The sequence below is a fragment of the Drosophila montana genome, unplaced genomic scaffold (genome assembly GCF_035044405.1).
Source record: "Drosophila montana isolate Dmon_TW-CO22-7 unplaced genomic scaffold, ASM3504440v1 contig_3829_1, whole genome shotgun sequence".
Classification (NCBI taxonomy): Eukaryota; Metazoa; Arthropoda; class Insecta; order Diptera; family Drosophilidae; genus Drosophila; species Drosophila montana.
In genome coordinates this window covers 720941-733516 of record NW_026998699.1, presented here as the reverse complement: position 1 = coordinate 733516, position 12576 = coordinate 720941, and the positions used below count along the sequence as shown (strand labels likewise).

Here is a 12576-nt window from a genome sequence, read left to right as displayed (position 1 = left end):
AGAGAGACCACAAGCTAGGAAGAGAGGGAGAGCTTTTCAATATCGTTTATCGATCGAAGCAGGCGGGCAACAAAGTTGTCAACTCAAAATGCAAAAACAAAACTGCCTACGTGAGCGACGTCGACGCTGCTGTTTTTAGTCAGCTCCCTTGCCCCTCCGGCAATCGACTAACCTAACAACCCGCCCCTTGATTAACAAAAACAACCAAATTTGCCGTGAAATGCAATTCCTTTTTTGATTCTTTTTGCGATTCTGCTGACTCGCAAAATTTGTTACCGCGTTGTGAAGCTTTTTTGCGAATTTTGTTTTTGTTATTTTGTTTCGTCCAACAGCGGCGGCGGCAACGATAACAACTTCTCAACGACGGCAACAAAATTTACAGCTGTAGCTGCCGTAGCACAGTGGTACAAAGCGCACTACACTTGGAACGAACATTAGGTTTTTGTTTTATATTTTCGTCAAATTATAAGAAGCTTGTCATCCACTGTCAAAGAGTGCCACTAAACACATAAGATAAGGTATTCATACACACAGCCACAGTACACAAACACACGTACTCATCTGTGCATACATACGTACAATGTATGTTGTAGCCAAAATCTTAACGAGCACACGCGACTAGCCTATCCAGCGTCATGGCCGCCACTTTGCTACACGAATAGCCAGCTAATTTTTTTTGGCAGCCTTCGTCACATGCGCAGAAGCATCGCAATCAACACAGGCCCACTGTGCAACGTGTTGCCGTTGACGGTAGCGACAACAGCAACAGCAGCAGCAGGCACCAGCGATCGCCGCACGGGCGAAACTGAACAGAAACGAGAAATGAAAATAACGATTTGGGCGCCGAAATTGTTATACCCTAACTGACACCAATATGTAAATAATTTGATTTGCTATCGATATTCAACAGAGTGTTAGAAAAAATATTAAGTAACCAAAAAAGTCGTAAAGATATTTCGATTTTTAATAAGCTTTGCCATAAGGTAAAGAGAAGTTTAAAGAGAAGTTCTAAGCTTTTGGCAAAGCTCATGATATAGCGGTAATGATCTGTGCTAAAGTGCTAAAACCACAACAACAAGATTGGAAGGTGTTTGTAGCGTAAGGGCGGGGGCGTGGGGCGAGCACAAAACCAAGTGACGAACTTACGGCCAACAGCAGCAGCAGCGGCAGCAGCAGCAACAATAACAGCAGCAGCAGCAACAACAACAGCAACAACAACAAAAACAACAGCAACTGGCCCGTTTGGAGCAGCGCGCATGCCACACACAGTTTAAATATGTGAAATTAGTACAAATCGTGATTTCAACAGCGAACGACCGACGACGAACGACGAAGCGGCGAAAACAACAACGAACGTGTCGGGGGATCGTAACGTCAACGTCGAGTGGCAACACCAGCAGCAGGCAGCAAGCAGCAAGCAACAACAACGGCAGCAACGTCACTTCGCACGTATGTATTGCGGCAACAACAACATGCAATAAAACAGCTGATAGCAGCAACAAATAGAAAACCCAAAACAGTCAGCAGCAGCAGCAGCAACAGCAACAACAGCAACAGCAACAACAACAAAGCGTCGCATTATCAAGCGAGCAACCAACAGGTCTCCGGGCAGAGCAGCCGCAACAACAACAGCAGCAGCAGCAGCAGCAGCGGCTATGTCGAGTCGTTGAGTGAGCGAAAAAAAGCCCCCGCGTGCCGCTGCAACCAGCACATACACACACTTGCGCGCAAGCTTGCCCGTACGTGTGCCTACGCCAACACAAGCACAGCAAACACAGAGTCGCACACCTTTGCGTTGATTTTGGACGAAGCGACGTCGCACAGTGGTACACACTGGCTAACAAAAGCTGAACCCACGTGGTAAACGATCCATTGATAGCAGTTTATTATCCTTCTTTCTGTCAAACCCAATTTAACCAATTCGGTATTTATATAATATAGCTATTATATTTTTCACATTACGATAAAAATGATAACCAATTGATTAACAAATAATTATTTTAAAAAAGGTTTGGCAAATTGTTTTAAAATCCCAGTTTAAAGAAAGTTTCTAAATAATCTTATCAAATATTAATAACAAATTAAATGAACATCGAAAGGAACACTTTCTTTTCATATTTATAGTTACAGTATTAAAAAAAAAATCAAAGAGGATTTTAGTGTGTTGCTTACATTTTATTGAAAAAGTTCTACTCTATGCATATTAAAACGGTTCTCATATTTAATCCAAGTTATTAGCATTTTGGTAAATTGCATTTCAGTTTTGTACCACTGTGCATCGCTCAGTCGCGCGCTCTCTCGCACAAAGTGCAGCTGAGCTGCCGTTTGGTCGCCGCCGCCGCCACACTTGCCGCTGCCGTTACTGCTGCTGCTGCTGCTGCCGCTACGCTTCCTCTGCCACACAACCGCTAGCCGCGGCCGCCGCCGCCTCAGTCGAAAGTCAAAAGCAACGTGTTGTGGACGCTTTTTTTTACGTCGCGTTGCGTTTTGCGTTGCGTTGCGTTTACCTTCTTTGCTACCTTCCTCTCTATCTGTCTCTGTCTCTCTCCGGCAGCCGCTTGCGCGCGCGCGCGTATCCATCCAGCCCAACCGTACCAGCACCAACCACAGCCACACCAGACACACCACCCACTGCACCGACCGTCACAGCAGCAGCACCACCGTCTCCTTAACAGTTAACTTTCTCCGCACGATGTCCAGCAGCGGCGCCAGCGCAGCGCAGTACAAACTCGACGCCAACTCCAATGCCATCGCATTGATTGCGGACGCCGCAGCGCTGCCGCCGTCGCCGTCGGCGCTGGCATCGCCCGCGGACCGCATTGAGTGGTCGCGCGCAACGATCTTGGGCTTCATCGAGGATTATCGGCGCCAGCGCGTGCTCTGGGACCCCAACACCAAAGGCTACCACATCAAGCAGACCAAATACGAGGCCTTGAAGCTGCTAAGCCAAAAATATGGCACGGAAATTCGATCGATACGCTCGAAAATCAAATCGCTGCGCTCCTCCTTCCATCGCGAGCACGGCAAGGTGCTCAACGGACGCAGCCGCGGCGTTCACTATCAGCCCATGTGGTTTGCATATGAGGCCATACGATTTATTTTGGACGGCGAACGCGACGTTGACGCCGCCGTCTTGGATGCCGCCGTTGACGGCGACGTTGAGCCGGCTGCAACGGCAGCGGCAGCGCTGCTGGACTCGGAAGCAGCTGATAAACTGGCGCTGATGCATAGCCTAGATCTGGAACAGCTGACAGCTGCTGGCAAGCAACAGGTTGAGCAGCAGCAGCAGCACGAAGAGTTTGCTGCTCGCGTCGCTGCCGCTGTTGCTGCTGTGGCAGCCGCTGCAGCAGCGGCCAACGTCAGGGAACGGGAACACACCATGGACGCCGATGCAGCGGTCTCCGATGCCAATTCCAATGGCTGTGCGGGCAACAGCGGCGGCAGCGACGCAACAGCATCATCAGCAGCCGCCGCTGCAGCCGTCTCAGCTGCTGTGGTAAGCGCCTATTGCCTATTGCCTATTGCCTATTTCTTATTGATTTTATTTTGTTGTGCATATTATTTCTCATTTCTTATGCTCTATACACTGTAATGCCGCAGGGTATATGCGGTATGTACATATAGACATGTTTGTACGACATGCACAATCAAGAACACGTGCACGTACATGCATACATGCATACATAAACCCATACTATTGCAATCTTTTCATAATCGTACTAAATTAAAATCTATTTCGCTGAACATATCACTACCAATTCAGTTAGATAGAGTATTCAGCTATCGCGCATACTCAACTGCAGTATTCTTTTTTGTTTGTTGTTGTCGTTCCGGTAAAGCTTTTGCTTTTCGTGCGAGTGAGAATGAGTGTACGTGTGTATGTGTGCTTGTATACCTGTGCTTGTATGCGTGAGTGGTTTGACTTGTTTTGCGGCAACAGCAGCACACGCGCCGACGCTGCTGGCTCTGTGTCTAGCGGTTCGTCAGCCAGCAACAGCAAAAACTGTGGCGCACAGTGGCACGAGCATTTTAGTAACAAAACACAATATGTACATACATATGCACTGCTACTTACACAATTTCTTTGTACTCCTTTTGTTTAATAATTCGCCTTGCCCTTGCATAAAATTGCACACATCAAAAATATTGATTGGGTGGCAACACTGCAGTGACACTCAGCGCTGCAATTGTAGAAGGAATCGTTGCTCTCACCTGTTATTTCGAGTTGGTTTCATAACAAATTAATTAATCGATATATTATCAATTTATCGCGTCGGACCTTTGCAATAATTATTTGTCACTGTGCTGGCGCTGGCTGCTATTGCGTCGCATGCGCTTGATAAGCGTCGTCTGTTGTGCAAGTATGTGTGTCCTGTGTGTATATGTGTGTGTGTGTGTGTCAACTGGCTTTGATTTGCGCTGCTGCGCGGCTACGTTAGCCATAGCAATAGCCATATGTGTGTTGCATCAGCCGTAGAAATCGGCAGCTACACGTTTTGCGCCGACCCTGCCCCTCAGCGGCTGCCCCACCCCGCCCACCGGCGCTGGCAATGGACCCGCCTAAGCAGCAGCAGCTTCAATACAGCTAGTTGCTGCGCTGCGTTTTGCGTTTGTTTTTGATTTTTGTTTCGTTCGTTCGCTTCGTCCGTCTATTCGTCTTTTCGTCTGTTCGTCTGTTTCTCTGGCCACTCGTTGGTCCACTTCAATGTTGACTTCGCCGCGTCGCCACCCTCTGCCCCGCCGTCAGCTAATTTAATCTCCGCTGGCTCTCCCGCAGTCATCTGTATGCAAAGTGTGTCTGTGTCTGTGTCCGTGTCTGTTGCCCACATTTATTTATTTATTTTTTATTACTATTCTAATTTGTTTTTCTCTGCGCTTTATTTTTTGTTGCCTCGTCTTTGCCTATTATTATTTGGCTGTAGTTGTTGTTGTTGTTGATTTTGTTATTATTATTTGTCTGGCAAATTCTTTACATTTGCCATGATTGTTGTTGTTGTAGTTGTAGTTGTTGTTCGTGTTTGTTTCTGCTGCGGCTTTTGCTAATTTTTAACGATTTGTTTTTGCACGCTCTTTCGCAGACACGTTCCTCTTCCGACTTGGATGGCGAGAGCTATTGCAATATCAGCGCCGAAGATGTGAAAACAGAAATTGTAAGTACGACTACTTAAGCCCAGCACGATTAATTGTATTTTAATTGACCCAATGGGTCGTAACTCAAATACCCTGTACTCACACAAATTATGGGGCATATACACATGCACTTCAAATAAGAACTGTATATATATAAGGGTTGAATGGGGATACATTTGTAATGAAAATTGTCTGGAATAACTAAGAGTTAACTAACCAACCGTTCAATCCGTTTTCTTGGTTCGCCTTGGCTCCTTTGTCTTTGGTACACAGATCGAGCACGAACCTGAGCTGGGAATGCTCGACCGGCAGACGAGCACGCCGCTCTCCTCGAGCTACTATAAGCCCACGGATCTGACATATAATCCGCGCAAGCGCAAGGCGCAGATGGATGAGCTGGATGGCGGTGATCTCAGTGCTGGCGTGGGCGTTGGTATTGTCGGGGGCGTGGTCGGGGCTCTGACTTTGACGCCGATCAAGTCCACGACGCAGTCGCAGACGGCAACGCACCACCAGCAGCAGCAGCAACAACACCAGCATCAGCAGATGAACCACAATCAGATCGCATTTCATACGCTCCAGCAACACTTTAGCCACAATCTCAGCCACAGCAGCCACAACGGCAATGGGCACCCACAGCCGCAGCAGCAGCAGCAGCAACAACAACAACAACAACAACATTCCAATAACATGGCACAAAAACGTGATCGTGATCGTGATCTCTCCTCCTCGCCAACTATGGGCAATCATATAACCACTAACAACCACCACTCATCCACATCCTTGGAGCTGCACTCGCTGGCGACGACGACAACAGCGAGCAGCGGCATCTCAAGCAGTGCTGCCACGCCCAAGATCAGCAGCAGCCACAACAACAACAACAACAGCAGCAACAATCTGAGTGCCAGCCATGTGGATGAGTACGGAGTCTTTGGTGAGTACGTGGCCATCACCATACGCAAGCTGAAGACATCCAAGTCGAAGATCGTGGTGAAGCACCTGATCAACAATCTGCTGTACGAGGCAGAGCTGGGCAAGTACGATCAGGGCATGCCGGCCTCCAAGGAGCCGCCACAGCTGTACAAGATGCAATAGACGGGGCAGGTCCTGGGACTGGGACTGGGCCTGGGATGGCGCCCGAGCAGGGACCGAGAGAAAGAAGAAAAAAAAACACGCACTAGTCAGCAACGCAAACAGAGCAACAAGAGCCAACAATTCTAAGAGTAGTTAGGGGCGGGTTTAGAAGCCAAGCGCATTTCATTCAGGGACAAAGACCATTTAAGTACTTTTATACAAATACATAAAATAGCATATACATAACATGTGTACATAAATACTATATAGACGCATATCAAGCATATCAGCGATATCGCACAGATTAGTCAATCAACAGTCAATCAACAGTCAATCAACCGCAAACCCACGAGAATCCTTTCTTATTTTTTTATTTGTTTTTTTTTTGCCAAGGGAACCGCAAATATCAACATACAATTAATTAAAATGAATTAAATATTACGTTTAATATTATTATTATTTCCCTTTTTGTTTATGTATCCTTTTTTAATTATGCAAACTGTGTAAATCCGTATACACACTTTTTTTGAGTTTTATTTTTTATTTGTTTACCTTATTTACATTTGGCAATAACACTTTGAACTCAGGTGCCTTTATTTCGTAGTCAATTAAGAGTTGTTATCTTATGCATTAATGAATCGATATACATTAAATAAATGTATTTATATACACACATATATGTATGTATATATAGTAAGTGCCCATGTTGAATCAGCAACAAAAAACTGTAAACTTAATTAAATTTTGTTTTGGGAACATATCAGATGTTAACGCTATAAATACTTACTTACACATCTTTCCCACTTAAAGCGCGATGTACATAAAAAATATAAAAAACAAAAAACAAAAAACACAACATGAATATATTTAAGTATCTATTACAATTTTGTTACTGAAACTTATTTGAATTGAGCAAAAGTTAACTAATAAAACTGTTGAATTATTTCATTTTGAAAATGATATCAATGCCTATATAAATGCATCCGATCTGATTCATAGGGAAGTTATCATCCGACTTCTCCATCTTCAATCGAAGTCTACTAATATATTATGCTAAAACATTTAAGGCGGGTTCACGTTAAGGGGTGAAGGTTAAGCGGGTTCGCACCTGGGAATATCTAGCGGGAGACCTGCAAGTTTGAACTGGTTTCTACTGATTTCTTCGGGAGCTCTACGTATCGAATCGAAACTCTGCTTACTGCGCATTTATAATGCGATTATTCGTAGCACTCGTGCCTAATTTGTGTTCTGGGTTCTGGGCCGGGCAGCACACAATGGAGTTCGTTGTTTGCCTGAGGCCTCAGAATATGAGATCGGAACATTTGCTGCTTGTTTTGATCATAAATCAGAGAAGCTCTCAAGTGTAACGAAGAACTAGGCAGAATTGCCTGAAAAGCATTCAAATTATTAATTGCAAAAACAAAACAAATCGAAATTCGAATGCAAAATATCTGAGAAGAGAATATTGTATATTATATTCAAATTAATTTTGATTAGTGATCAAATGTAGTTTGAACTTTGTTGGAAACAAACAAAACCTTGAGGCAGGGGCACGTACACCCCTTGCCGAGCACGAAATCAAAGCAAATTAATTTTATACCCATTGATAAGAGCTAGAAATAAACGTCAGCTGATAAGAGGCGTTGAATAGACTCTATTATCTAGATCAAGGCCACATTGTTTTAAGGAGCTCCCCATGAAGAGGTTCATTTGATTCAACAAATGAGACTCATTGGAACTAGTTCCAAGAGAAATAACACAAAATACTAGAATACTGTAGCTAGTTGTGTTTGAAGTAGCCAAAAATATTTGATTTTTGATGAAATTTAAAATAATTATATTATAAAAGATTCATAAACAGATACTTCGGAATGTGTGTAAGTACAGGGTAACTGCTAGTCGAGCCATGCACAGATTAAATAAGCCCTCAACACACCTAATTGAACTCCAATTAGAACCAGCCTTCAGTTCTAGGCGTTACGTCTGCGTCGTACGGGTAAACGTTTAAACATAGTATCGATGCCTACCCACAAGTATCGAGTACATAGTATTTCTGTAAAGCTAGAAATAAACGTCAGCTGATAAGAAGCGTTGAATAGACTCTAGTATCTAGATCAAGGCCACATTGTTTTAAGGAGCTCCCCATGAAGAGGTTCATTTGATTCAACAAATGAGACTCACTGGAACTAGTTCCAAGAGAAATAACACAAAATACTAGAATACCGTAGCTAGTTGTGTTTGAAGTAGCCAGAAATATTGGATTATTGATGATATTTAAAGTAGATATATTATAAAAGATTAATAAACAAACACTTCGGAATGTGTGTAAGTACAGGGTAACTGTTAGTCGAACTATGCACAGATTAAATTAGCTCTCAAAACACCTAATTGAACTCCAATTAGAACCAGCCTACAGTTCTGGGCGTTACGTCTGCGACGTACGGGTAAACGCTTAAGCATAGTATCGATGCCTACCCACAAGTATCGAGTACATAGTATTTCTGTACACAACTGACGTTGCGTCGAGTGCGCCAGTTCGTAGAATTTGTGGCGATTTTCTAGGAAGCGAGCGGCAGAGCAACGTGCCTCGACATGTTGCTCCGATCGTCAACGGGCGGGCGCTACGGGCAGAGCGGGAGGAGCGGGGGAGTGGAGCCGGGGGCAGTCGGCAGTCAGTAAAGATGACGCAATGTTTTTGAAAACCATCAACAGGCCCCAAGCAGCTGTCGTTTGTTTCGGGGCTTTTGTTTTGCTCGTCGCGTTTCGTTTTGGTTTCGCTTCGCGAAGCTGAAAGCAACATCAAATTGTATACATATAAAAACTAATGATAAATTCTACACACACACACACACACACACACACACACACGCACACACACACACACTCGCGGGCAGACTGCGAGGCTTTAACTTGAGCTCTGGGGCCCCCATGTCAACAATCAACAGTTTGCCATAAATTATTTTCGCAAACAGTTCGCGCCAACCGATGCGGCCCCAGGGAGCCAGCACTCCACACACACACACACACACACACACACACACACACACGTATGCAGTATTGTACAACAACAGTGTTGATAAGCGACCATATACACACAAGTCTATGTACATGCCCCTACGATTGTCACACAATCAAGCATTGAGCAAGCTACCCACCCGCGCCGCGCTCTACGCAGCTCACGAGTTTGATAAAAAATATATATGTATATATAGTATATGTAGATATACACTATGTATGGCAGGGTAAAAAAACAGAGGCGTTAAGAACCCTGCTGGTGTCAGTTAGTATTGGGAAAGGTTGGAAAGTGTTGTAAATCAATTAGCCAAAAGCGTTTCACAACAACAACAACAACAACAACAGCAATAATAACGAGAGGAAGAAGAAGATAGAGAGAAAAGTAAGTCAAGAAACTGCGTCGCAGACGATGCTCAACAATGTTGTCCAAGCGCATTCTGAAAGGGCAGCAAGAGTTGAGGCTGCGACTGGAACAGAGGGGGGAGGAGGAGGGGGAGGGGTACATCCAGTCTGGTTGTCGTTGTTGTTGTTGCATTACCAATATGATTTATGGCTAAACAAAATGCACAAATGCTGTTACCAGCCATTACGATAGTCGTCTGCGATTGCTGGCTCGTAAATTACGAGCTACGAGGCGACTTCCTCGCCCCCTCCACCACCACCTTCCCCTCCCCCACTCCTGTTCAACAAAGTTCCGGATGTTGCAACAACGGCTAAGCGAGGCAGAAGGCGTTGCTGTTGCAGCTAATTTGTTGCTCCAAAGGGACAGCGGACAGGTAATGCAGCTGAACAAGTTGGCAGAAGTTCAGTTGCCTTTAAAGTTCTCGAGTTCTCTGCAGCAAGTTTAATGGACGGGGCAGAATAACCCAATAATAACTACGACTATCTATCAAATATTTATCAGCACTAATAAACTATATAGACTAATTGAAAGCAGACATTAAAAGCAATAACAACATATAAGACAGAAGACAAGCAACTGCAGGAGAAGCTATCCCAACATGGTTCGACTATAATTCTCATCGAGGAAAAACTCTATTCCAATATAGGAATATGAAAATCAATAGGAGAAACATAAATCAATTGATCAAGAGTTCCAAAAAAATATCCTAAATTGAAGACGAAGCAGTTTCAGTTCATATTTTTTGAAGGAACTATGCGAACCACTCCGAACAAATGATCTAGTTCCCCAGCGCTCCCTATAATTTCTTAGACTACCTAGATTTATTTAAGCATTCTGCTTAAACATAACCCACAATCTAATATTATTTACTAGCGGGTATAACCCTGCCTTGCCCGTGGCACGTATGTTATAAAATCAATGTTTTCAAAAAGCTTTGAAAATGATTTTGAAACTGATCGGACGGGAATCAATCAACTTTTATGCAAATCGGACAAAACTTAAAATTCACCATAAAAATCTTTAAACAATGCATTTTCCACCGAAGGACCTCCATTTCCACCAAGGAGGAATGGATTTTCCTAAAAGTGTGAAATAACCCTCAAATGAATTTGAACATAGATCTTTGAAAATAAGTTTGGGTCCGATCGGATGGCAAACAAAAAAGTTACATACAAACGATTTTCGCGATTTTTCCACACTTGCGGGTGGAATTTCCCGAAACCCCGTCTTAACGTGCACCTACATCACATAAGGTAACTACAGTGAAAATTTCAGCTTCCCAGCTCTTACGGTTTGGGCTGTGCGTTGATCACCAATCAGTCAGTCATTCAGTCAGTCAGTCAGTCAGTCAGTCAGTCAGTCAATCAGGACAAACAGTTTTAACTATAGAGTTAGAAGAGGCTTCTAGAATGCATAACGCTTAAACATAATGAATACTTTAAGCTGGCGACTGCTTCAGATTTTAGTTTTCAAGCTGAGCGACAAGTTTTGACGATTTTTGGCATTTAACTATTCATATTTTTATAATTTTTATTTATTTATGTTTTTATGTCAGCTGTCTTATAAGCTGACATAATAGCTTTAAGATTATAAGAAATAATTAAAGGCCCATTAAATTCATGAGACTAATAATGGCAGAAGCCGAACAATAGCACAGCATTCAAATCAAATTGCCCAGAAAATAAAACTGAAAAACAAAAGAGAACAAAAAAAAGTGGGAGAAGTAAAAAATAAAAATCATTAAATGCACGAAATGGCAGAGAAATGTGCCAGGGCCATTAAGAATTACGAGTATATGGCCCAAAAACGAAGAAGAAGAAGAAGAAATAAAGAAAACAAACAAAAAAGAGCCAAAAAGAACTCGACAACTGGAGAGCTGGAAGGCTGGAGAGTAATTATAAGGCGAAGATCACGTATTCGCATTTTGCAAATGTGAATGCCATAATAGAAGGACGATTTATGCCCAGAGACAGATGCAGACCCAGGAAAATCAAATATAAAGACCAAAAATATTTGTTGTTTGGCTGCGCAAAAATAAATTTCAGCTCGTATACCCTCTAATTGCAAAAGTGTCTGATAAAAGGGCATGATGAAGCGGCAGATATTTAGTGCTAAGTTTTTGCAGCAGAGTCTATGCAGAAAATATGTCCATCTATGAGTCTAACTAACTACTATCCATGTGAACTCTGTTCCTTGTGAAGCTTTTCAGATGAAACTTGGTTTGAATGTTTCCATTTTCTGTAGAAATAGGTTATCCTCAAGCTGACCAGTTGAGTCTATGCCCAGAAAGCACATCGATCCGTCAATCTACTATCTATGTGAACTCTGTTCCCTGTGAAGCTATTCAGCTGAAACTTGGTAGAGTTGTGTGTTTATCAGTAAGATACAGGTAATCATAAAGGTGGCCAGTTTAGTCTATGCCCAGAGGGCCATCTATCCGTCTAAATATCTGCTATCCGTGTGAACTCTGTTCCTTGTGAAGCTATTCAGATGAAACTAGGTTTAAATGTTTCTTTTTTATGTAACAACAGGTTATCCTAAGGAACTAAGTTCCTTGTGAAGCTTTTCAAATAAAACTTCGTACAGATGTTAGTTTATCAGTAAGATACAGGTTATCCTAAATATGACAGGTTTAGTCTATGCCCAGAGGGTCCATCTATCCGTCTATCTACCATCTATGTGAACTCTGTTCCTTGTGAAGCTTTTCAAATACGACTTGGACAAAGGTTTCTTTATCAATAAGATAAGATAGATCCGATTATATAGCTTCATATATATACTTCAATCGAGGGTATTTCGTGTGCAGCATTCAACTGTATCGTCGTCTATGCCCTAGCCCTGACAACGCTCGCAAATGCTAAACATTTTGCCAGACGGGGAGCCACTCGAAAGCCTCCTCCAGTAATTGGCTCACATTACACAAATTCAGAGCCGAATCCAACTGCGACTGCAAA

General features: G+C 43.2%; 1 protein-coding gene and 1 long non-coding RNA gene across 4 annotated transcripts; one reads left to right on the top strand and one right to left on the bottom strand.

The window, feature by feature from the left end:
- The first annotated feature begins 1029 nt into the window (after nt 1–1029).
- Dyro (Dpt-YFP repressor by overexpression) lies at nt 1030–6351 on the top strand. 3 transcript variants are annotated; one of them, XM_064695551.1, is made up of 4 exons: nt 1030–1449; nt 2555–3496; nt 5079–5150; nt 5404–6351. In XM_064695551.1, exons 2-4 carry the CDS (start codon nt 2693–2695, stop codon nt 6223–6225), a joined length of 1698 nt encoding a protein of 565 aa, XP_064551621.1. In that variant the 5' UTR covers nt 1030–1449; nt 2555–2692; the 3' UTR covers nt 6226–6351. The 3 variants fall into 3 exon arrangements, with proteins under 3 accessions (XP_064551621.1, XP_064551620.1, XP_064551622.1); XM_064695550.1 differs by lacking the exon at nt 1030–1449 and having other exon boundaries at nt 2230–3496; XM_064695552.1 differs by lacking the exons at nt 1030–1449; nt 2555–3496 and adding an exon at nt 4765–4783.
- Nucleotides 2155–4532, bottom strand: LOC135437570 (uncharacterized). Its single transcript, XR_010437709.1, has 2 exons — nt 4076–4532; nt 2155–4003 (listed from the first exon to the last, which is right to left on the bottom strand). It is a non-coding gene; the product is annotated as an uncharacterized LOC135437570 (long non-coding RNA).
- Nucleotides 6352–12576: the final 6225 nt, after the last annotated feature.

Excerpts from the sequence above, each read along its gene's own strand:
- Dyro (XM_064695551.1), top strand. The coding sequence starts at position 2,693 with ATGTCCAGCAGCGGCGCCAGCGCAGCGCAGTACAAACTCGACGCCAAC. Across the intron at positions 3,497-5,078 it reads CAGCCGTCTCAGCTGCTGTG|ACACGTTCCTCTTCCGACTT; the intron begins GTAAGCGCCTAT and ends GCTCTTTCGCAG. Across the intron at positions 5,151-5,403 it reads AAGATGTGAAAACAGAAATT|ATCGAGCACGAACCTGAGCT; the intron begins GTAAGTACGACT and ends TTTGGTACACAG.